At 42.6% G+C, this 26,612-nt stretch overlaps 1 protein-coding gene across 2 annotated transcripts in view; it reads left to right on the plus strand.

Annotated features, from left to right (window-relative positions):
* Positions 1 to 26,612, plus strand: part of zcchc24 (zinc finger, CCHC domain containing 24) — a 91,066-nt gene that overhangs the window by 47,833 nt on the left and 16,621 nt on the right. Inside the window, exons 3-4 of one of the 2 annotated variants that reach the window (XM_036986783.1) lie at positions 15,736 to 15,900; positions 26,158 to 26,200. In XM_036986783.1, coding sequence (XP_036842678.1) covers positions 15,736 to 15,900; positions 26,158 to 26,200 — 208 coding nt within the window. Of the gene's footprint in view, positions 1 to 15,735; positions 15,901 to 26,157; positions 26,560 to 26,612 lie in introns of those variants that run through there. The other variant, XM_036986774.1, reaches the window with a different exon arrangement.

A 26,612-nucleotide genomic window follows, 5' to 3' on the forward strand; every position in this document is an offset into this window, starting at 1 on the left:
ATGGTGTTCTATGGTGTTCTGCACCTATGGTGTTCTATGGTGTTCTGCACCTATGGTGTTCTATGGTGTTCTGCACCTATGGTATTCTATGGTGTTCTGCACCTATGGTATTCTATGGTGTTATGCACCTATGGTGTTCTATGGTGTTCTGCACCTATGGTGTTCTATGGTGTTCTGCACCTTAAGTATTCTATGGTGTTATGCACCTATGGTGTTCTATGGTGTTATGCACCTATGGTGTTCTATGGTGTTATGCACCTATGGTGTTCTATGGTGTTATGCACCTATGGTGTTATATGGTGTTCTGCACCTATGGTGTTCTATGGTGTTATGCACCTATGGTGTTCTATGGTGTTCTATGATGTTCTTTGGTGTTATGCACCTATGGTTTTACATAGTGTTCTGCACTTATGGTGTTCTGCACTTATGGTGTTCTGCACCTATGGTGTTCTATGGTGTTCTGTACCTATGGTGTTCTATGGTGTTCTGCACCTATGGTGTACCGGACCTATGGTGTTCTGCGCCTATCGTGTTCTGGACCTATGGTGTTCTGCACCTGTGGTCTTCTATGGTGTTCTGCACCTATGGTGTTCTGCACTTATGGTGTTCTATGGTGTTCTGCACCTATGGTGTTCTATGGTGTTCTGCACCTGTGGTATTCTATGGTGTTCTGCACCTATGGTGTTCTGCACTTATGGTGTTCTATGGTGTTCTGCACCTATGGTATTCTATGGTGTTATGCACCTATGGTGTTCTATGGTGTTCTGCACCTATGGTGTCCTGCACCTATGGTGTTCTGCACCTATGGTGTTCTATGGTGTTCTGCACCTACGGTGTTCTATGGTGTTCTGCACCTATGGTATTCTATGGTGTTCTGCACCTATGGTGTTCTATGGTGTTATGCACCTATGGTGTTCTATGGTGTTCTGCACCTATGGTGTTATGCACCTATGGTGTTCTATGGTGTTCTGCACCTATGGTGTTCTATGGTGTTATGCACCTATGGTGTTCTATGGTGTTCTGCACCTATGGTATTCTATGGTGTTATGCACCTATGGTGTTCTATGGTGTTATGCACCTATGGTGTTCTATGGTGTTATGCACCTATGGTGTTCTATGGTGTTCTGCACCTATGGTGTTCTATGGTGTTCTGCACCTATGGTGTTATGCACCTATGGTGTTCTATGGTGTTATGCACCTATGGTGTTATATGGTGTTCTGCACCTATGGTGTTCTATGGTGTTCTGCACCTATGGTATTCTATGGTGTTATGCACCTATGGTGTTATGCACCTATGGTGTTCTATGGTGTTATGCACCTATGGTGTTATATGGTGTTCTGCACCTATGGTGTTCTATGGTGTTCTGCACCTATGGTATTCTATGGTGTTATGCACCTATGGTGTTCTATGGTGTTCTGCACCTATGGTGTTATGCACCTATGGTGTTATGCACCTATGGTGTTATGCACCTATGGTGTTCTATGGTGTTCTGCACCTATGGTGTTATGCACCTATGGTGTTATGCACCTATGGTGTTCTATGGTGTTATGCACCTATGGTGTTATGCACCTATGGTGTTCTATGGTGTTATGCACCTATGGTGTTATGCACCTATGGTGTTCTATGGTGTTATGCACCTATGGTGTTATGCACCTATGGTGTTATGCACCTATGGTGTTCTATGGTGTTATGCACATATGGTGTTATATGGTGTTCTGCACCTATGGTGTTCTATGGTGTTCTGCACCTATGGTGTTATGCACCTATGGTGTTCTATGGTGTTCTGCACCTATGGTGTTCTATGGTGTTATGCACCTATGGTGTTCCATGGTGTTATGCACCTATGGTGTTATATGGTGTTCTGCACCTATGGTGTTCTATGGTGTTCTGCACCTATGGTATTCTATGGTGTTATGCACCTATGGTGTTCTATGGTGTTCTGCACCTATGGTGTTCTGCACCTATGGTGTTATGCACCTATGGTGTTCTATGGTGTTCTGCACCTATGGTGTTCTATGGTGTTATGCACCTATGGTGTTCTATGGTGTTCTGCACCTATGGTATTCTATGGTGTTCTGCACCTATGGTATTCTATGGTGTTCTGCACCTATGGTGTTCTATGGTGTTCTGCACCTATGGTATTCTATGGTGTTATGCACCTATGGTGTTCTATGGTGTTCTGCACCTATGGTGTTCTATGGTGTTCTGCACCTATGGTGTTCTATGGTGTTCTGCACCTATGGTGTTCTATGGTGTTCTGCACCTATGGTGTTCTGCACCTATGGTGTTCTATGGTGTTCTGCACCTATGGTGTTCTATGGTGTTATGCACCTATGGTGTTCTATGGTGTTCTGCACCTATGGTATTCTATGGTGTTCTGCACCTATGGTATTCTATGGTGTTCTGCACCTATGGTGTTCTATGGTGTTCTGCACCTATGGTATTCTATGGTGTTATGCACCTATGGTGTTCTATGGTGTTCTGCACCTATGGTGTTCTGCACCTATGGTGTTCTGCACCTATGGTGTTCTATGGTGTTCTGCACCTATGGTATTCTATGGTGTTATGCACCTATGGTGTTCTATGGTGTTCTGCACCTATGGTGTTCTGCACCTATGGTGTTCTGCACCTATGGTGTTCTATGGTGTTCTGCACCTATGGTGTTCTATGGTGTTATGCACCTATGGTGTTCTATGGTGTTCTGCACCTATGGTATTCTATGGTGTTATGCACCTATGGTGTTCTATGGTGTTCTGCACCTATGGTGTTCTGCACCTATGGTGTTCTGCACCTATGGTGTTCTGCACCTATGGTGTTCTATGGTGTTCTGCACCTATGGTATTCTATGGTGTTATGCACCTATGGTGTTCTATGGTGTTCTGCACCTATGGTGTTCTGCACCTATGGTGTACTGCACCTATGGTGTTCTATGGTGTTCTGCACCTATGGTGTTCTATGGTGTTATGCACCTATGGTGTTCTATGGTGTTCTGCACCTATGGTGTTCTGCACCTATGGTGTTCTGCACCTATGGTGTTCTATGGTGTTCTGCACCTATGGTGTTCTATGGTGTTCTGCACCTATGGTATTCTATGGTGTTATGCACCTATGGTGTTCTATGGTGTTCTGCACCTATGGTGTTCTGCACCTATGGTGTTCTGCACCTATGGTGTTCTATGGTGTTCTGCACCTATGGTGTTATATGGTGTTCTGCACCTATGGTGTTCTATGGTGTTCTGCACCTATGGTGTTCTATGGTGTTCTATGATGTTCTTTGGTGTTATGCACCTATGGTGTTATATAGTGTTCTGCACTTATGGTGTTCTGCACCTATGGTGTTCTATGGTGTTCTGTACCTATGGTGTTCTATGGTGTTCTTCACCTATGGTATTCTATGGTGTTCTGCACCTATGGTGTTCTGCACTTATGGTGTTCTATGATGTTCTGCACCTATGGTGTTCTATGGTGTTCTGCACCTATGGTGTTCTATGGTGTTCTGCACCTATGGTGTTCTATGGTGTTATGCACCTATGGTGTTATATGGTGTTCTGCACCTATGGTGTCCTGCACCTATGGTGTTCTGCACCTATGGTGTTCTATGGTGTTCTGCACCTATGGTATTCTATGGTGTTATGCACCTATGGTGTTCTATGGTGTTCTGCACCTATGGTGTCCTGCACCTATGGTGTTCTGCACCTATGGTGTTCTATGGTGTTCTGCACCTATGGTATTCTATGGTGTTCTGCACCTATGGTATTCTATGGTGTTCTGCACCTATGGTATTCTATGGTGTTATGCACCTATGGTGTTCTATGGTGTTCTGCACCTATGGTGTTCTGCACCTATGGTGTTCTGCACCTATGGTGTTCTATGGTGTTCTGCACCTATGGTATTCTATGGTGTTATGCACCTATGGTGTTCTATGGTGTTCTGCACCTATGGTGTTCTGCACCTATGGTGTTCTGCACCTATGGTGTTCTATGGTGTTCTGCACCTATGGTGTTCTATGGTGTTATGCACCTATGGTGTTCTATGGTGTTCTGCACCTATGGTATTCTATGGTGTTATGCACCTATGGTGTTCTATGGTGTTCTGCACCTATGGTGTTCTGCACCTATGGTGTTCTATGGTGTTCTGCACCTATGGTATTCTATGGTGTTATGCACCTATGGTGTTCTATGGTGTTCTGCACCTATGGTGTTCTGCACCTATGGTGTTCTGCACCTATGGTGTTCTATGGTGTTCTGCACCTATGGTGTTCTATGGTGTTCTGCACCTATGGTGTTCTATGGTGTTATGCACCTATGGTGTTCTATGGTGTTCTGCACCTATGGTGTTCTGCACCTATGGTGTTCTATGGTGTTCTGCACCTATGGTGTTATATGGTGTTCTGCACCTATGGTGTTCTATGGTGTTCTGCACCTATGGTGTTCTATGGTGTTCTATGATGTTCTTTGGTGTTATGCACCTATGGTGTTATATAGTGTTCTGCACTTATGGTGTTCTGCACCTATGGTGTTCTATGGTGTTCTGTACCTATGGTGTTCTATGGTGTTCTTCACCTATGGTATTCTATGGTGTTCTGCACCTATGGTGTTCTGCACTTATGGTGTTCTATGATGTTCTGCACCTATGGTGTTCTATTGTGTTCTGCACCTATGGTGTTCTATGGTGTTCTGCACCTATGGTGTTCTATGGTGTTATGCACCTATGGTGTTATATGGTGTTCTGCACCTATGGTGTCCTGCACCTATGGTGTTCTGCACCTATGGTGTTCTATGGTGTTCTGCACCTATGGTATTCTATGGTGTTATGCACCTATGGTGTTCTATGGTGTTCTGCACCTATGGTGTCCTGCACCTATGGTGTTCTGCACCTATGGTGTTCTATGGTGTTCTGCACCTATGGTGTTCTATGGTGTTCTCCACCTATGGTGTTCTATGGTGTTCTGCACCTATGGTGTTCTATGGTGTTCTGCACCTATGGTATTCTATGGTGTTCTGCACCTATGGTATTCTATGGTGTTATGCACCTATGGTGTTCTATGGTTTTCTGCACCTACGGTGTTCTATGGTGTTCTGCACCTTAAGTATTCTATGGTGTTATGCACCTATGGTGTTCTATGGTGTTATGCACCTATGGTGTTCTATGGTGTTATGCACCTATGGTGTTCTATGGTGTTATGCACCTATGGTGTTATATGGTGTTCTGCACCTATGGTGTTCTATGGTGTTATGCACCTATGGTGTTCTATGGTGTTCTATGATGTTCTTTGGTGTTATGCACCTATGGTTTTACATAGTGTTCTGCACTTATGGTGTTCTGCACTTATGGTGTTCTGCACCTATGGTGTTCTATGGTGTTCTGTACCTATGGTGTTCTATGGTGTTCTGCACCTATGGTGTACCGGACCTATGGTGTTCTGCGCCTATCGTGTTCTGGACCTATGGTGTTCTGCACCTATGGTCTTCTATGGTGTTCTGCACCTATGGTGTTCTGCACTTATGGTGTTCTATGGTGTTCTGCACCTATGGTGTTCTATGGTGTTCTGCACCTGTGGTATTCTATGGTGTTCTGCACCTATGGTGTTCTGCACTTATGGTGTTCTATGGTGTTCTGCACCTATGGTATTCTATGGTGTTATGCACCTATGGTGTTCTATGGTGTTCTGCACCTATGGTGTCCTGCACCTATGGTGTTCTGCACCTATGGTGTTCTATGGTGTTCTGCACCTACGGTGTTCTATGGTGTTCTGCACCTATGGTATTCTATGGTGTTCTGCACCTATGGTGTTCTATGGTGTTATGCACCTATGGTGTTCTATGGTGTTCTGCACCTATGGTGTTATGCACCTATGGTGTTCTATGGTGTTCTGCACCTATGGTGTTCTATGGTGTTATGCACCTATGGTGTTCTATGGTGTTCTGCACCTATGGTATTCTATGGTGTTATGCACCTATGGTGTTCTATGGTGTTATGCACCTATGGTGTTCTATGGTGTTATGCACCTATGGTGTTCTATGGTGTTCTGCACCTATGGTGTTCTATGGTGTTCTGCACCTATGGTGTTATGCACCTATGGTGTTCTATGGTGTTATGCACCTATGGTGTTATATGGTGTTCTGCACCTATGGTGTTCTATGGTGTTCTGCACCTATGGTATTCTATGGTGTTATGCACCTATGGTGTTATGCACCTATGGTGTTCTATGGTGTTATGCACCTATGGTGTTATATGGTGTTCTGCACCTATGGTGTTCTATGGTGTTCTGCACCTATGGTGTTATGCACCTATGGTGTTATGCACCTATGGTGTTATGCACCTATGGTGTTCTATGGTGTTCTGCACCTATGGTGTTATGCACCTATGGTGTTATGCACCTATGGTGTTCTATGGTGTTATGCACCTATGGTGTTATGCACCTATGGTGTTCTATGGTGTTATGCACCTATGGTGTTATGCACCTATGGTGTTATGCACCTATGGTGTTCTATGGTGTTATGCACCTATGGTGTTATGCACCTATGGTGTTATGCACCTATGGTGTTCTATGGTGTTATGCACATATGGTGTTATATGGTGTTCTGCACCTATGGTGTTCTATGGTGTTCTGCACCTATGGTGTTATGCACCTATGGTGTTCTATGGTGTTCTGCACCTATGGTGTTCTATGGTGTTATGCACCTATGGTGTTCCATGGTGTTATGCACCTATGGTGTTATATGGTGTTCTGCACCTATGGTGTTCTATGGTGTTCTGCACCTATGGTATTCTATGGTGTTATGCACCTATGGTGTTCTATGGTGTTCTGCACCTATGGTGTTCTGCACCTATGGTGTTATGCACCTATGGTGTTCTATGGTGTTCTGCACCTATGGTGTTCTATGGTGTTATGCACCTATGGTGTTCTATGGTGTTCTGCACCTATGGTATTCTATGGTGTTCTGCACCTATGGTATTCTATGGTGTTCTGCACCTATGGTGTTCTATGGTGTTCTGCACCTATGGTATTCTATGGTGTTATGCACCTATGGTGTTCTATGGTGTTCTGCACCTATGGTGTTCTATGGTGTTCTGCACCTATGGTGTTCTATGGTGTTCTGCACCTATGGTGTTCTATGGTGTTCTGCACCTATGGTGTTCTGCACCTATGGTGTTCTATGGTGTTCTGCACCTATGGTGTTCTATGGTGTTATGCACCTATGGTGTTCTATGGTGTTCTGCACCTATGGTATTCTATGGTGTTCTGCACCTATGGTATTCTATGGTGTTCTGCACCTATGGTGTTCTATGGTGTTCTGCACCTATGGTATTCTATGGTGTTATGCACCTATGGTGTTCTATGGTGTTCTGCACCTATGGTGTTCTGCACCTATGGTGTTCTGCACCTATGGTGTTCTATGGTGTTCTGCACCTATGGTATTCTATGGTGTTATGCACCTATGGTGTTCTATGGTGTTCTGCACCTATGGTGTTCTGCACCTATGGTGTTCTGCACCTATGGTGTTCTATGGTGTTCTGCACCTATGGTGTTCTATGGTGTTATGCACCTATGGTGTTCTATGGTGTTCTGCACCTATGGTATTCTATGGTGTTCTGCACCTATGGTGTTCTATGGTGTTCTGCACCTATGGTGTTCTGCACCTATGGTGTTCTGCACCTATGGTGTTCTATGGTGTTCTGCACCTATGGTATTCTATGGTGTTATGCACCTATGGTGTTCTATGGTGTTCTGCACCTATGGTGTTCTGCACCTATGGTGTTCTGCACCTATGGTGTTCTATGGTGTTCTGCACCTATGGTGTTCTATGGTGTTCTGCACCTATGGTGTTCTATGGTGTTATGCACCTATGGTGTTCTATGGTGTTCTGCACCTATGGTGTTCTGCACCTATGGTGTTCTGCACCTATGGTGTTATGCACCTATGGTGTTCTATGGTGTTCTGCACCTATGGTGTTCTATGGTGTTCTACGGTGTTCTATGGTGTTCTGCACCTATGGTGTTCTATGGTGTTCTGCACCTATGGTGTTCTATGGTGTTATGCACCTATGGTGTTCTGCACCTATGGTGTTCTATGGTGTTCTGCACCTATGGTGTTCTATGGTGTTCTACGGTGTTCTATGGTGTTCTGCACCTATGGTGTTCTATGGTGTTCTGCACCTATGGTGTTCTATGGTGTTCTGCACCTATGGTGTTCTATGGTGTTCTACGGTGTTCTATGGTGTTCTGCACCTATGGTGGCCATCTGCTTTCTATTTCCTCCCCCCTCCTCTCCCATCTTATCTCCCCCTTCCCTCCCCCCTCAGCAGTCCAGGAGGGCTTGATTGGTGGGTCACTCCTCTCCCCAGCTGGCTCTGATGACTGTAGGCCCGTGGTATTTGTCGGGTTATTATCTGTGTGTGTGTGCGTGTGTGTGTGTGTGTGTGTGTGTGTGTGTGTGTGTGTGTGTGTGTGTGTGTGTGTGTGTGTGTGTGTGTGTGTGTGTGTGTGTGTGTGTGTGTGTGTGTGTGTGTGTGTGTGTGTGTGTGTGTGTGTGTGAGAGAGATCTTTGGGGAACACAGCTGGACGGAAAGCAGTGTGTTTTACAATTACAGTGAGAAAGTTAGACGCACAAATATCATATCCTCCAAGACATGCTAACCTCTCACCCTTACAATAACAGGGGAGGTTAGCATTTTATATCATATCCTCCAAGATATGCTAACCTCTCAGTATTACAATAGCAGGGGAGTTTAGCATTTTTGGGGATATGGTATTTGTGCATCTGTAACTTTCTCACTCATCGTTATTCTGCACCTATGGTCTTCTATGGTGTTCTGCACCTATGGTGTTCTGCACCTATGGTCTTCTATGGTGTTCTGCACTTGTGAGTGAGAGAGATGTACAGTGAACTCCAAAAGTATTGGGAGAGTGAGACATTTGTTATTTTTTTGAATATGAGGTTAAAACTTTTTGGTAAAAACTCAACTTGTCGTGTTTGGAGGAGTTGCATCCAAAGAACACCATACCTACTGTGAAGAATGGGGTGGAAACATCATGCTTCATGTTTTTCTGCAAAGGGACCAGGACAACTGATCCATGTAAAGGAAAGAATGAATGGGGCCATGTATCGTGAGATTTTGAGTGAAAACCTCCTTCCATCAGCAAGGGCATTGAAGATGAAACGTGGCTGGGTCTTTCAGCATGACAATGATCCCAAACACACCGCCCGGGCAACGAAGGAGTGGCTTCGTAAGAAGCATTTCAAGGTCCTGGAGTGGCCTAGCCAGTCTCCAGATCTCAACCCCATAGAAAATCTTTGGAGGGAGTTGAAAGTCCATGTTGCCTAGCAACAGCCCCAAAACATCACTGCTCTAGAAGAGATCTGCATGGAGGAATGGGCCAAAATACCAGCAACAGTGTGTGAAAACCTTGTGAAGACTTACAGAAAATGTTTGATCTCTGTCATTGCCAACAAAGGGTATATAATAAAGTACTGAGATAAACTTTTGTTATTGACCAAATACTTATTTTCCACCATAATTTGCAAATAAATTCATAAAAAATCCTACAATGTGATTTTCTGGATTTTTTTTCTCATTTTGTCTGTCATAGTTGAAGTGTACCTATGATGAAAATTACAGGCCTCTATCATATTTTTAAGTGGGAGAACTTGCACAATTGGTGGCTGACTAAATACTTTATATCATATCCTCCAAGATATGCTAACCTCTCAGTATTACAATAGCAGGGGAGTTTAGCATTTTTGGGGATATGGTATTTGTGCATCTGTAACTTTCTCACTCATCGTTATTCTGCACCTATGGTCTTCTATGGTGTTCTGCACCTATGGTGTTCTGCACCTATGGTCTTCTATGGTGTTCTGCACTTGTGAGTGAGAGAGATGTACAGTGAACTCCAAAAGTATTGGGAGAGTGAGACATTTGTTATTTTTTTGAATATGAGGTTAAAACTTTTTGGTAAAAACTCAACTTGTCGTGTTTGGAGGAGTTGCATCCAAAGAACACCATACCTACTGTGAAGAATGGGGTGGAAACATCATGCTTCATGTTTTTCTGCAAAGGGACCAGGACAACTGATCCATGTAAAGGAAAGAATGAATGGGGCCATGTATCGTGAGATTTTGAGTGAAAACCTCCTTCCATCAGCAAGGGCATTGAAGATGAAACGTGGCTGGGTCTTTCAGCATGACAATGATCCCAAACACACCGCCCGGGCAACGAAGGAGTGGCTTCGTAAGAAGCATTTCAAGGTCCTGGAGTGGCCTAGCCAGTCTCCAGATCTCAACCCCATAGAAAATCTTTGGAGGGAGTTGAAAGTCCATGTTGCCTAGCAACAGCCCCAAAACATCACTGCTCTAGAAGAGATCTGCATGGAGGAATGGGCCAAAATACCAGCAACAGTGTGTGAAAACCTTGTGAAGACTTACAGAAAATGTTTGATCTCTGTCATTGCCAACAAAGGGTATATAATAAAGTACTGAGATAAACTTTTGTTATTGACCAAATACTTATTTTCCACCATAATTTGCAAATAAATTCATAAAAAATCCTACAATGTGATTTTCTGGATTTTTTTTCTCATTTTGTCTGTCATAGTTGAAGTGTACCTATGATGAAAATTACAGGCCTCTATCATATTTTTAAGTGGGAGAACTTGCACAATTGGTGGCTGACTAAATACTTTTTTTGCCCCACTGTAAGTGAATTTGTCCCAATACTTTTGATCTTTTGGTCCCCTAAAATGAGGGGGACTGTACAAAAAGTGCTGCAATTTCAAAACTGTTCACCTGATAAGGATGTAAACACTCTCAAATTAAAGCTGACAGTATGCAATTTAACCTCATATTCAAAAAAATAACAAATGTCTCACTCTCCCAATACTTTTGGAGTTCACTGTACATCTCTCTCACTTTCTCAACGTCAATCCTTCTCTCTCCTTCTCTTTCTTTACCCCTCTGTTTATGTCTCTATCTGTCCCTCTCTCCTTCTCGCTTTCTCTCTCTAGTCCACTTTTTTCTGTCAGAACTCACTGTTTTTATTTCTCTTCATTAGTCCTGTGATCTGTCTACGGAAGGTTCTGTGTAGGAACTGTGAGTAGGAGTACAGGACGGGAAACTGTTACTGCATCGAAGCTTTCCAGTCTGTCTCGGGAGTGTATGAAAACCTGTCTGTGTAAGGTAATGGGTGTGTGTGTGTGTGTGTGTGTGTGCGTGTGTGTGTGTGTGTGTGTGTGTGTGTGTGTGTGTGTGTGTGTGTGTGTGTGTGTGTGTGTGTGTGTGTGTGTGTGTGTGTGTGTGTGTGTGTGTGTGTGTGTGTGTGTGTGTGATGAGTCACAGCCCTGCCCGCTGTGGTGTGGTTTTCAGGATGTAGCTGACTGCATGGCCAACTGGTTTGGTAGTGAAACTCCCTCCCCTGTGGACACACACACACACACACACACACACACAGACAGACACACACACAGTCTGTTCCATCTAAACACTCTGACCCTTATCTTTGCACACAGGGGTCAGAGGCAGGGACATAAACAAACATTATCTGCTGCACAGACAAACACACATCTTTAAGTTATTTTTGATAATTTGCAAACCCCATATTATTATGCACAAAGTCCCCACTCTCGGCTGTCTTGTTTGTTGTTGATGCTAAAACCCATAAGAACTGGATCAGAGCACTGTCCTCTACTGACTCTAGTGTCACGGTCCTCAAATGGTCCCTATCTAACTGACACAAGATGTTTTTACTACATTCATCCCCTAGTGTTTGTGTTCTCAAGTGGCCACTGGAATGCATGGCGGTGTGTACGAAATGGCACCCTATTCCCTACATTGTGCACTACTTTTGACCAGAGCACCATGGGTCCTGGTCAAAAGTAGTGCACTCAAAAGGGAATAGGGTGCCATTTGGGACAGAGCCTGAACCTCTGGTCATCTGTGGTCTCAGACCTCCGTGACAGGCGTGGTGTTTTAGACAGACACTAACGATGTCCTCCCACTGTGTTGATTGACACCAGCATTGCCCAAAAAAATGTAATTAAGAACTAACACCTCATACTTTTTTTCACCCCTACTAGCACTGCATTTGCTGATAGCTACTTTATTGAGGGAAAATGTACTTACTATGACTGAGATATGTGGTTGTCTCACTTAGCTATCTTAAGATCAATGCACTAACTGTAAGTCACTCTGGATAAGAGCATCTGCTAAATGACTACAATGTAAATGTAAATGCAACGACAGTCTTACTGAGGTCTGCAGACTTCGTTCCATGTTGGCAGTTGTTCACAATAAAAAAATCAGATGTGTGTTTGTCATTGTATGGAAGTGTGAGGAATTTATGTTAACCATGTGACCTGAAGAGGAAAATAACTCTGGTCCCCAGTTCTATCACATGACCAGGGAAAAATCCTGGTCCTACTTTTAAACACCTTTTTATATGGTTGTGGTTCTTCACTCGTTGGCTGTGGAGAACAAAGAGTTTTCTGACCATGTGACCAGACAAGGAATAACTCCAAGCCCTAGTTCTGTATAATAGCTGGTCTGGTACCACAGGCTATGTCCCTGCCTCACCCCCCGCTCTGCTGGTGTTTTGAGTTGATCTGAAATGTGGTCAGAGCGTAACCAATCCAGCTCAGGCTGTCTTTACTGTAAACACTGTATCATGTGCATCTGCTGGCCCAGATACAGAGACAGAGATACAGAGACAGAGCTAGAGAGACAGAGCTACAAAGATGGAGACAGAGCTAGAGAGACAGAGCTAGAGAGACAGAGTTACAAAGATGGAGACAGAGCTAGAGAGACAGAGCTACAAAGATGGAGACAGAGCTAGAGATACAGCGCTACAGACAGAGACAAAGCTGGAGCGACAAAGAGAGACAGAGACAGAGCTAGAAAGAGAGAAATAGACATAGCTACAAAGACAGAGACACATACAGAGCTACAGAGACAGAGCAATAGGGACAGATACAGAGCTACAGAGACAGAGCTACAGAGACAGATACAGAGCTACAGACAGAGACAGAGCTACAGAGACAGAGCTACAGTACACAGAGACAGAGCTACAGAGACAGATACAGAACTACAGAGACAGAGCTACAGAGACAGAGCTACAGTACACTGAGACAGAGCTACAGTACACTGAGACAGAGCTACAGTACACAGCGACAGAGCTACAGTACACAGATACAAAGCTACAGACAGAGGCATAGCTACAGAGACAGATACAGAGCTACAGACAGATACAGAGCTACAGACAGATACAGAGCTACAGAGACAGATGCAGAGCTACAGAGACAGACACAGAGCTACAGAGACAGATACAGAGCTCCAGATACAGATACAGAGCTCCAGAGACAGATACAGAGCTCCAGAGACAGATACAGATACAGAGCTCCAGAGACAGATACAGATACAGAGCTCCAGAGACAGATACAGATACACAGCTCCAGAGACAGATACAGATACAGAGCTCCAGAGACAGATACAGATAAAGCGCTCCAGAGAACGATACAGATACAGAGCTCCAGAGACAGATACAGATACAGAGCTCAAGAGACAGATACAGAGCTCCAGAGACCGATACAGATAAAGAGCTCCAGATACAGATACAGAGCTCCAGAGACAGATACTCTGTATCTCCTACACACCTCTCTACCACCCTACACACCTCTCTACCACCCTACACAACTCCCCACCAACCTACACTCCTCTATACCACCCTACACACCTCTCCACCACCCTACACACCTCTCCACCTCTCTACCACCCTACACACCTCCCCACCACCCTACACACCTCTCAACCACCCTACACACCTCTCTACCACCCTACACACTTCTCTACCACCCTACACTCCTCTCCACCAACCTATACACCTCTCCACCTCTCCACCACCCTACACACCTCTCTACTACCCTACACACCTCTCCACCACCCTACACACCTCTCTACTACCCTACACACCTCTCCACCACCCTACACACCTCTCCACCACCCTACACACCTCTCTACCACCCTACACACCTCTCCACCACTCTATATCCCTCTCTACCACCCTATACACCTCTCCACCTCTCTACCACCCTATATCCCTCTCTACCACCCTATACACCTCTCCACCTCTCTACCACCCTATATCCCTCTCTACCACCCTATATACCTCTTCACCTCTCTACCACCCTATACAACTCTCCACCTCTCTACCACCCTATATCCCTCTCTACCATCCTATATACCTCTCCACCTCTCTACCACCCTACACACCTCTCCACCACCCTACACAGCTCTCCACCACCCTACACACCTCTCTACCACCCTATACACCTCTCCACCTTTCTACCACCCTATATACCTCTCCACCTCTCTACCACCCTACACACCTCTCCACCTCTCTACCACCCTATACATCTCTCCACCTCTCTACCACCCTATATACCTCTCTACCACTCTACCACCCTATACACCTCTCCACCTCTCTACCACCCTACACACCTCTCCACCTCTCTACCACCCTACACACCTCTCCACCTCTCCACCACCCTATACACCTCTCCACCTCTCTACCACCCTACACACCTCTCCACCTCTCTACCACCCTATATACCTCTCCACCACCCTACACTCCTCTCCACCACCCTACACTCCTCTCCACCACCCTACACTCCTCTCCACCACCCTACACTCCTCTCCACCTCTCCAACACCCTACACACCTCTCCACCTCTCTACCACCCTACACACCTCACCACCTCTCCACCACCCTACACACCTCTCCACCTCTCTACCACCCTATATACCTCTCCACCACCCTACACTCCTCTCCACCACCCTACACATTTCTCCGCCATCCTACACACCACCCTCTCCACCACCCTGATTAGTTGACTAGTTGAATCAGGTGTGATAGTGCTGGACTTGAACAAAAAAGTGAATTCTTACGAGAGTAGTGTGTATTTTATTAGGCTACAGTAGGTTTTAGTACAAGGTGATTTGTGTCTGATGGGTGGGGTTCAGATTCTAACGTGACATAAGCCAAACACATCAACTGTCAGCCACTGCGAGTTTAGCCAACACCAGTCAAGCCCCCTAATTGGTTAGTTTTGGCAGGACGTATGCACGTGTGGTGATTTATCCCCGTTATGGCATCATTCGTTCTTTTATATGCCACACTAGGGGAAGAAAATGTCACTTTTACTCCTTGTTGCTGTTGTAGTGGCCAGGCCTAGATGAGCCACTGCCAGTATGGGTCTGTGTCCCAAATGGCACCCTATTCCCTACATAGTGCACTACAGAGCCATATGGACTGTGGTCAAAGGTAGTGCACTATATAGAGAATAGGGTGCCATTTGGGACGCAAGCAGTATATACTCAGTATGATGAGTAAGAGCCACTCCCAGGGATATTGGCCTCTCGCGAGCCTTATTTCATTGCTGACGGAGTGTGTGTGTTCTGTGTGTGTTTAACAGAGGGCCGAAATGCCTTCTCCTCACTCAGTATCAGTTTCTCAATTCATTCAGTGTTACAATATGCATAGGAAAATAATGTATGACATGCACACACCACCCAAAATAACAAATCAGGAAAGACAAAGGATAGCATGGGTAAAGTTCACTTTTTGCATCAGTCTTTGTTGTCTCTTTTGGGTTCTCTGTTTCAGGGACCTTCTGTATACTGACTTTAGCCCAATTGATAACTATTGATAACTACCATCTAAACCGCTCTGTCTTGTAATCCCAGGCAAGGCCTAAAGGCGAGGGTCTAACTCCGTACCAGGGGAAGAAGAGGTGTTTTGGAGAGTACAAATGTCCCAAGTGTAAGAGGAAGTGGATGAGTGGCAACTCCTGGGCCAACATGGGACAAGAATGTATCAAGTGCCACATCAACGTCTACCCACACAAGCAGGTGGGACAACATGTGTGTGTTCGTGTGTGTGCGTGTGTGTTTGTGTGTGTGCATGTTTCTGTGTCTGCATTTATTTGGGTGTGTGTGTGCATGTTTCTGTGTCTGCATTTATTTGGGTGTGTGTGTGCGCTCGTGAGATCTGTGTATGTGTGTGTATGTGCGAATGTGTTTGTGATAGAATTCCAAAATTGTGTAGCTGGTCCGCACTCAAAAAAAAGATTCAAGGTTTCTTTTTAATATTTATTTCATTCAGGGGTTGATAGACGATCTTGTATGTTGTGACGAAATACGCAATGTGTTCTTAATCATTATTACAACACACTCAGAATATGGTTTTGACGCTACGCCACCTCAACCTCTGTAGTCAGGGTTTGGAAGGGAGAGCATGTAAATTGAGTCAGTGGGCTCTGGTCAAAAGTAGTGCACTATATAGGGAGTGGGTGCTATTTGGGACACAATTGTCGCTGCTTACAGTTTCTAGGCTGTTCCCAACTTGCCTGATTAAAATAGAGTAAAATAAAGAGTGCTTCAAAGTGCAAGTGCTGATCTAGGATCAGTTTGCATTTTAGATCACAATGATTAAGATTAATTGGACAAGGGGGACCTGATCCTAGATTGGCAATCCTACAGTACTCTGAGACACTTTGTGAATATGGGCCCAGAGCTCTGTCACTTGTAAATTATTCATCTCAACAGGAATACATTCCAAGAAATAGTTTAACTATTCTCAACAAAAATATAAATGCAACATGTAAAGTGTTGGTCACATTTCATGAGCTGAAATAAAACATTGCATACATCATTCTATTCTGCCGGTACAGCGTATAACCAGCCAGCTGTATGTTGATAATGTCGTCGTTCAGCCTCGAGTCCGTGAAGCATAAAATATTACAGATTTTAATGTTGTGTTGGTAGTTTAATCGTCCGCGTAGGTCATCAATTTTATTCTCCAAAGATTGCACGTTTGCTAGCAGAATGGAAGGCAGTGGGGGTTTATTCGATCTCCTATTAATTCTCAGAAGGCAGCCCACCCTCTGGCCCCTTTTTCTCTGCCTTCTCTTTACGCAAGTCACGGGGATCTGGGCCTGTTCCCGAGCAAAGCAGTCAGACTAAGACTCGTTAATGCAACAAAAAAGATTCTGCCAGTCCGTGGTGAATAATCGCAGTCCTGATTTCCAGGAGTTATTTTCGGTCATAAGAGATGGTTGGCAACATTATGTACAAAATAAGTTGAAAAAAATAAGTTACAAACAACGCAAATAAACAAATGAAAAAACACAACCGGTTGGGGGCACTTAAAACGTCTGCCTTCATCTTCTGATATTAAAGGGCAACCTGGGATTGCATTTCTCCAGCCCCATCCCACCAAGTGGCGAGGTGACCACTTTGTTCTCAAATCGACCTCTAGTCCCTACCCACAATTCTTGAACTTTTTGAGATCTGAGAGGGTTGGATAGCAATTTCAATAACGATTATAGTGCACTACTTTTGTCCAAAGCCCTATGGGCCCTGGTCAAAAGCAGTGCACTATGTAGGGGATAGGATGTAATTTGGGATGATGACATAGTATAACTACCTAATCCTCTTTGATCTATGCAAGTGCATAGGCCATAGGGGCTAGGGGATAAGGCTTAGGGGATAGGCCTTAGGGGATAGGGCTTAGGGGTTAGGAGTTGCTTGTTGCTTGTTGCTGTCACGACTTCTGCCAAAGTCGGTTCCTCTCCTTGTTCGGGCGGCGTTCGGTGATCGACATCACCGGTCTTCTAGCCATCGCCGATCCACCTTTCATTTTTCCATTTGTTTTGTCTTGTTTTCCCGCACACCTGGTTTACATTCCCTCATTACTTGACGTGCATTTAACCCTCTGTTCCCCCCCATGTCTGTGTGTGTAATTGTTTGTTGTAAAGTGTATGTGCACTTCAGACTGGTTTGCGACGGGTTTGTGTTGCCTCATTAAACTGCTCCGGTTGTTACCCAGTTCTGTTCTCCTGCGCCTGACTTCCCTGCAGCCAGTCACACACCTCTTACAGTTGCTTTGGGTTTGGACGTGCAGCAATAATTTGCATGGCTCTTCATCCATTCTCCAATTGCATTGAAGGTTCCGCTATACTGTAGCTATGGTTACAGTCACAACAACAAAATAGACATACAGATAACTAACGTCAATGATAGAATGCTTCAAGTAATATCAGGCGACTTCCCCAGATCAAACGGATGATGCGAAAGTATCACGTCACCATGAAAGGGCAGCAGTCACAGTGATTATTCTCACCAAAACGGCAGAAAACAGTCTCTGTTCAATGGAACTAGCTGGTGGGAAAAGCATGCTCTTTTCCCTCTGTGTGTGTGTGTGTGTGTGTGTGTGTGTGTGTGTGTGTGTGTGTGTGTGTGTGTGTGTGTGTGTGTGTGTGTGTGTGTGTGTGTGTGTGTGTGTGTGTGTGTGTGTGTGTGTGTGTGTGTGTGTGTGTGCTCATGGTGTTGTGGCTAGAGCCACACTTGCGGGCAAATTCCTCACATTTGCAATCTCACCCACTTCACATGTTTCACAATGTCAGCGTTTGAGAATGGACAGCTAACCCCCACGTACTGTACAACACACACACACACACACACACACACACACACACACACACACACACACACACACACACACACACACACACACACACACACACACACACACACACACACACACACACACACACGCAGAGAGAGCTTGGCTCTAACAGAAAGGACTGAGGGAAATGAATTTAACATTGTATATTTTTCATTTTCTTCTTCCCTGACTTTGGTTTCTGATTCCCAGATTTGCTTTACTGCAAGTCTTCATGTCCTCAACAGTTTCTGTTAGGTGCTGAGGTCAAATAAATATCCTGACCTGAGTCCTGACCTTCACAATAGCATCAAATACTGTACTACATTAATGCCAGGCAGACCATTACAGTCCTACGAGTCAGAGGGAAACAATCAGATTAACAATCACAGATGAGTTACATATATCCTCTATAGTCTTCTATAACCTCTATCTGCTCTATAGTCTTCTACAGTCTTCTATAGTCCTTTATCTGTTCTATAGTCTTCTATAACCTCTATCTGCTCTATAGTCTTCTATAAGCTCTATCTGCTCTATAGTCTTCTACAGTCTTCTATAACCTCTATCTGTTCTATAGTCTTCTACAGTCTTCTATAACCTCTATCTGCTCTATAGTCTTCTACAGTCTTCTATAGTCCTCTATCTGTTCTATAGTCTTCTATAACCTCTATCTGCTCTATAGTCTTCTATAAGCTCTATCTGCTCTATAGTCTTCTACAGTCTTCTATAACCTCTATCTGCTCTATAGTCTTCTACAGTCTTCTATAACCTCTATCTGCTCTATAGTCTTCTACAGTCTTCTATAACCTCTATCTGCTCTATAGTCTTCTATAACCTCCATCTGCTCTATAGTCTTCTATAGTCTTCTATAACCTCTATCTGCTCTATAGTCTTGTACAGTCTTCTATAACCTATATCTGCTCTATAGTCTTCTATAGTCTTCTATAACCTCTATCTGCTCTATAGTCTTCTACAGTCTTATATAACCTCTATCTGCTCTATAGTCTTCTACAGCCTTCTATAACCTCTATCTGCTCTATAGTCTTCTATAACCTCTATCTACTCTATAGTCTTCTATAGTCTTCTATAACCTCTATCTGCTCTATAGTCTTATATAGTCTTCTATAACCTCTATCTGCTCTATAGTCTTCTACAGCCTTCTATAACCTCTATCTGCTCTATAGTCTTCTATAACCTCTATCTGCTCTATAGTCTTCTATAGTCTTCTATAACCTCTATCTGCTCTATAGTCTTCTACAGTCTTCTATAACCTCTATCTGCTCTATAGTCTTCTACAGTCTTCTATAACCTCTATCTGCTCTATAGTCTTCTACAGTCTTCTATAACCTCTATCTGCTCTATAGTCTTCTACAGCCTTCTATAACCTCTATCTGCTCTATAGTCTTCTACAGCATTCTATAACCTCTATCTGCTCTATAGTCTTCTATAACCTCTATCTGCTCTATAGTCTTCTACAGCCTTCTATAACCTTCATCTGCTCTATAGTCTTCTACAGTCTTCTATAACCTCTACCTGTTCTATAGTCTTTTACAATCTTCTATAACCTCTACCTGTTCTATAGTCTTCTATAACCTCTATCTGCTCTATAGTCTTCTATAGTCTTCTATAACCTCTATCTGCTCTATAGTCTTCTATAGCCTTCTATAACCTCTATCTGCTCTATAGTCTTCTATAACCTCTATCTGCTCTATAGTCTTCTATAGTCTTCTATAACCTCTATCTGCTCTATAGTCGTATATAGTCTTCTATAACCTCTACCTATTCTATAGTCTTCTACAGCCTTCTATAACCTCTATCTGCTCTATAGTCTTCTACAGCCTTCTATAACCTCTATCTGTTCTATAGTCTTCTATAACCTCTCTCTTCTCTGTAGTCTTCTATAGTCTTCTATAACCTCTATCTGTTCTATAGTCTTCTACAGTCTTCTATACCCTTACCTGTTCTATAGTCTTCTATAGTCTTCTATAACCTCTACCTGTTCTATAGTCTTCTACAGCCTTCTATAACCTCTATCTGCTCTATAGTCTTCTACAGCCTTCTATAACCTCTATCTGTTCTATAGTCTTCTATAACCTCTATCTGCTCTATAGTCTTCTATAACCTCTATCTGTTCTATAGTCTTCTATAACCTCTATCTGTTCTATAGTCTTCTATAACCTCGATCTGTTCTGTAGTCTTCTATAGCCTTTATCTGAACTATAGTCTTCTATAACCTCTATCTGTTCTATAGTCTTCTATAACCTCTATCTGCTCTATAGTCTTCTATAACCTCTATCTGCTCTATAGTCTTCTATAACCTCTATCTGCTCTACAGTCTTCTATAGTCTTCTATAACCTCTATATGCTCTATAGTCTTCTATAGTCTTCTATAACCTCTATCTGCTCTATAGTCTTCTATAACCTCTATCTGCTCTATAGTCTTCTATAGTATTCTATAACCTCTATCTGTTCTATAGTCTTCTATAACCTCTATCTGCTCTATAGTCTTCTATAACCTCTATCTGCTCTATAGTCTTCTATAGTCTTCTGTAACCTCTATCTGTTCTATAGTCTTCTATAGCCTTCTATAACCTCTATCTGCTCTATAGTCTTCTATAACCTCTATCTGCTCTATAGTCTTCTATAGTCTTCTATAACCTCTATCTGTTCTATAGTCTTCTATAACCTCTATCTGCTCTATAGTCTTCTATAACCTCTATCTGCTCTATAGTCTTCTATAGTCTTCTATAACCTCTATCTGTTCTATAGTCTTCTATAGTCTTCTATAACCTCTCTCTTCTCTGTAGTCTTCTATAGTCTTCTATAACCTCTATCTGTTCTATAGTCTTCTACAGTCTTCTATAACCTCTATCTGCTCTATAGTCTTCTATAACCTCTATCTGCTCTATAGTCTTCTATAGTCTTCTATAACCTCTATCTGCTCTATAGTCTTCTATAACCTCTATCTGCTCTATAGTCTTCTATAGTCTTCTATAACCTCTATCTGCTCTATAGTCTTCTATAAGCTTCATCTGTCTTATAGTTTTCTATAGCCTTTATCTGAACTATAGTCTTCTATAGTATTCTATAACCTCTACCTGTTCTATAGTCTTCTATAACCTCTCTCTTCTCTGTAGTCTTCTATAGTCTTCTATAACCTCTATCTGTTCTATAGTATTCTACAGTCTTATATAACCTCTATCTGCTCTATAGTCTTCTACAGTCTTCTATAACCTCTATCTGCTCTATAGTCTTCTATAACCTCTATCTGCTCTATAGTCTTCTATAGTCTTCTATAACCTCTATCTGTTCTATAGTTTCTATAGTCTTCTATAACCTCTATCTGCTCTATAGTCTTCTATAACCTCTATCTGCTCTATAGTCTTCTATAGTCTTCTATAACCTCTATCTGTTCTATAGTCTTCTATAACCTTCATCTGTCTTATAGTTTTCTATAGCCTTTATCTGAACTATAGTCTTCTATAGTCTTCTATAACCTCTACCTGTTCTATAGTCTTCTATAACCTCTCTCTTCTCTGTAGTCTTCTATAGTCTTCTATAACCTCTATCTGTTCTATAGTCTTCTACAGTCTTCTATAACCTCTATCTGCTCTATAGTCTTCTACAGTCTTCTATAACCTCTATCTGCTCTATAGTCTTCTATAACCTCTATCTGCTCTATAGTATTCTATAGTATTCTATAACCTCTACCTGTTCTATAGTCTTCTACAGCCTTCTATAAACTCTATCTGCTCTATAGTCTTCTATACCCTTACCTGTTCTATAGTCTTCTATAGTCTTCTATAACCTCTACTTGTTCTATAGTCTTCTACAGCCTTCTATAACCTCTATCTGCTCTATAGTCTTCTACAGCCTTCTATAACCTCTATCTGTTCTATAGTCTTCTATAACCTCTATCTGCTCTATAGTCTTCTATAACCTCTATCTGTTCTATAGTCTTCTATAACCTCTATCTGTTCTATAGTCTTCTATAACCTCTATCTGTTCTGTAGTCTTCTATAGCCTTTATCTGAACTATAGTCTTCTATAGTCTTCTATAACCTCTATCTGTTCTATAGTCTTCTATAACCTCTATCTGCTCTATAGTCTTCTATAACCTCTATCTGCTCTATAGTCTTCTATAACCTCTATCTGCTCTACAGTCTTCTATAGTCTTCTATAACCTCTATATGCTCTATAGTCTTCTATAGTCTTCTATAACCTCTATCTGCTCTATAGTCTTCTATAACCTCTATCTGCTCTATAGTCTTCTATAGTCTTCTATAACCTCTATCTGTTCTATAGTCTTCTATAACCTCTATCTGCTCTATAGTCTTCTATAACCTCTATCTGCTCTATAGTCTTCTATAGTCTTCTATAACCTCTATCTGTTCTATAGTCTTCTATAACCTTCATCTGTCTTATAGTTTTATATAGCCTTTATCTGAACTATAGTCTTCTATAGTCTTATATAACCTCTACCTGTTCTATAGTCTTCTATAACCTCTCTCTTCTCTGTAGTCTTCTATAGTCTTCTATAACCTCTATCTGTTCTATAGTATTCTACAGTCTTCTATAACCTCTATCTGCTCTATAGTCTTCTACAGTCTTCTATAACCTCTATCTGCTCTATAGTCTTCTATAACCTCTATCTGCTCTATAGTCTTCTATAGTCTTCTATAACCTCTATCTGCTCTATAGTCTTCTACAGTCTTCTATAACCTCTATCTGTTCTATAGTCTTCTATAACCTCTATCTGCTCTATAGTATTTTATAACCTCTATCTGCTCTATAGTCTTCTATAGTCTTCTATAACCTCTATCTGCTCTATAGTATTTTATAACCTCTATCTGCTCTATAGTCTTCTATAGCCTTTATCTGAACTATAGTCTTCTATAGTCTTCTATAACCTCTCTCTGCTCTGTAGTCTTCTATAGTCTTTTATAGCCTCTATCTGTTCTATAGTCTTCTATATTATTCTAGATCCTCTATCTGCTCTGTAGTCTAGATCCTCTGTCTGCTCTATAGTCTTTTACAGTCTTCTAGATCTCTATGTGTTCTATAGTTGTCTAGATCCTCTATATGCTATATAGTATTCTAGACTTCTAGATCCCCTATCTGTTCTATAGTCTTCTAGACCCTCTATCTGTTCTATAGTCTTCTATAGTCTTCTAGATCCTCTATCTGTTCTATAGTCTTCTAGATCTCTATCTGTTCTATAGTTGTCTAGATCCTCTATCTGCTCTATAATATTCTTGACTTCTAGATCCCCTATCTGCTCTATAGTCTTTTAGAACTTCTATCTGTTCTATAGTCTTCTAGATCCTCTGTCTGTTCTATAGTCTTTTATAGTCTTCTAGATCCTCTATCTGCTATGTAGTTTTCTAGATCCTCTGTCTGTTCCATAGTCAAAATAGTCTTCCAGATCCTCTATCTGCTCTATCATCTTCTATAATATTATAGATCCTCTATCTGCTCTATAGTCTTCTAGATTTATCTGCTCTATAGTCTAGATCTTATTTCTGTTCTATAGTCTAGATCCTCTATCTGTTCTATAGTCTTCTATAGTCTTCTAGAACCTCCATCTGTTCTATAGTCTTCAAAAACCTCCATCTGCTCCATAGTCTTCTACAGTCTTCTATAACCTCTACCTGTTCTATAGTCTTCTACAGTCTTCTCTAGATCCTCTGTCTGTTCTATAGTCTTTTAGAGTCTTCTAGATCCTCTATCTGCTATATAGTCTTCTAGATCCTCTATCTGTTCCATAGTTTTCTAGATCCTCTATATGTTCCATAGTCTTCTGTAGTCTTCCAGATCCTCTATCTGCTCTATCATCTTCTATAATATTATAGAGCCTCTACCTGCTCTATAGTCTTCTAGATCCTCTATCTGCTCTATAGTCTTCTAGATCTATCTGCTCTATATTCTAGATCCTCTATCTGTTCTATAGTATAGTCTTCTAGAACCTCCATCTGTTCTAAAGTCTTCTAGATCCTCTATCTGTTCTATAGTCGTCTAGATCCTCTATCTACTCTATAGTATTCTAGTCTTCTAGATCCCCTATCTGCTCTATCGTCTTTTAGAACCTCTATCTGTTCTATAGTCTTCTAGATCCTCTATCTGTTCCATAGTCTTCTAGTTCCTCTGTGTTCTATAGTCTTCTAGAACCTCTATCTGTTCTATAGTATTCTAGATCCTATCTGTTCCATAGTATTCTATAGTCTTCTATAACCTCTATCTGTTCTATAGTCTTCTAGAACCTCTATCTGTTCTATAGTCTTCTAGAACCTCTATCTGTTCTGTAGTCTTCTAGATTTGCTTCTATAGTCATTTCATGACTTTAAGACAGCATTTCTATGGCCGGACAGAATCTCTGGAATGAAAAACATGTTTATCCATGAAATAAATATACAGTTCAACTGGACCGATTCAGTCCTTCATTCTAAAACCGAAGATGTTTAAATACCAGATCCTTTCTCCTATGAAACATATACTTTTAGTCATCAACTACTGTATATCATATTTTGGATGCCAAACCTAACATTGTGGGTATGCTTGATATGTATTTCATGTTGTTATCAGTTAGTTTTTAAACTAGTGGCAGACAGTCAAGGTGAAGGTTGGCTGCATTGTCTCCTTGGGCTGGTCCTTGGCAACCTGGGCCCGTAATTATAAAGCGTCTCAGAGTAGGAATGCTGATCTAGGATCAGGTCCGCACTGTCCATATAATCTTAATCATTGTGATCTAAAAAGCAAAGCTGACTTTAGATCAGAGATGCTTTATGAATACGAGCTCTGGTTTTGACAAGTTAAAGAATAAGTCTGGGACCATCTGTCTGGAAACAATAACAGTATTATAAAATAAACTCTGTAAGAACAATGGGTGGGAAAGTAAATGATTGCAGAGTAATGTATGTGATTGACATCCAACAAACCGTTGGCGCTGAACGATACCCTCTGTTGTCCTCCATAGCCTTTCCAAGAAAGCGATTATTCTCTGTGGTGTAGCTGGTATTTTCATGCAGGTTTGTATCAGCAAACATGTGCCTTGGACCTCTTTCTGTAATTATACTGTGTGCCGTGTTAGAGAGAGAGTCTATGTTCCAAATGGCATCCATAAGGCTCTGATCAAAAGTAGTGCACTACATAAGGAACAGGGTACCGTTTTGGACACAGCCTCTGTAATTATATTGTGTGAGTGAGAGAAAGAGAGGGAGATCTGTTAAGGTTGTTTGCCACAGCTCTGAAACCAATAACACAAAGTACACTGACTCCAGGTCTGAAAACATTCAGGGTTTGTTCTTGTGGCCAAATCACTGAGAATGTGGGATACAACAGAGCTGGTTTGAGTAGTACCCAAACAATCTGCTGGCAAATAGAAGGCTTGGTATGTGTGTGTGTTGAATTGTCAGTGTGTGGTTAGCACCCAATTTAGAACAGAGGTTAACTCTGTTCCCCTGCCATGTTAGCACCATAGCAAACACTTTAGTATAACAAACTGTTTCTATAGTGTGTATACTTGTATGTGATGACTCTCTCACCTCTCTTTCTCTATCTCCCTCCCTCTCTCTCATCCCTCTTTCTCTACCCTCTCTCCCCCTTTCTCTTTCCCTCTCCATCTTCCTACTTCCCTCTCATTCTTCTATCCCCCCTCCCTCCCTTAGCGTCCATTGGAGAAGCCTGATGGCCTGGACGTCTCAGACCAGAGTAAGGAGCACCCTCAGCACCTGTGTGAGAAATGCAAAGTCCTGGGCTACTACTGCCGACGAGTGCAATAATACCTTACTAACCTGAACCCTCCAATTTCCTCAAAAAGAGAGGAACCATTTCATGTCCCTCGCCTCCTCCTCCGTCAGAGGGAAACCTAGCAACCCTCCTGTACTGCCTTCCCATTTTCCTCTTCCCGCTCCTGGGAAAGAGTGGAACCTCACTGTCCTCACCAATACTGCCTCCCTTGCCTCCCCTCCATCCTTTCTCACCCTCTCCCCCTCTCCACATCACCTCCCATCACCTCTCCCTCCCCTCTCCCCTCTATCACCTCTGCCTCCCCTCTCCCCATCACCCCCCCCCCTCCATCACCTCTACCTCCCCTCTCCCCATCATCTCTCCCTCCCCTCTC

This window comes from Oncorhynchus mykiss, chromosome 1, assembly GCF_013265735.2.
Source record: "Oncorhynchus mykiss isolate Arlee chromosome 1, USDA_OmykA_1.1, whole genome shotgun sequence".
NCBI lineage: Eukaryota > Metazoa > Chordata > Actinopteri > Salmoniformes > Salmonidae > Oncorhynchus > Oncorhynchus mykiss.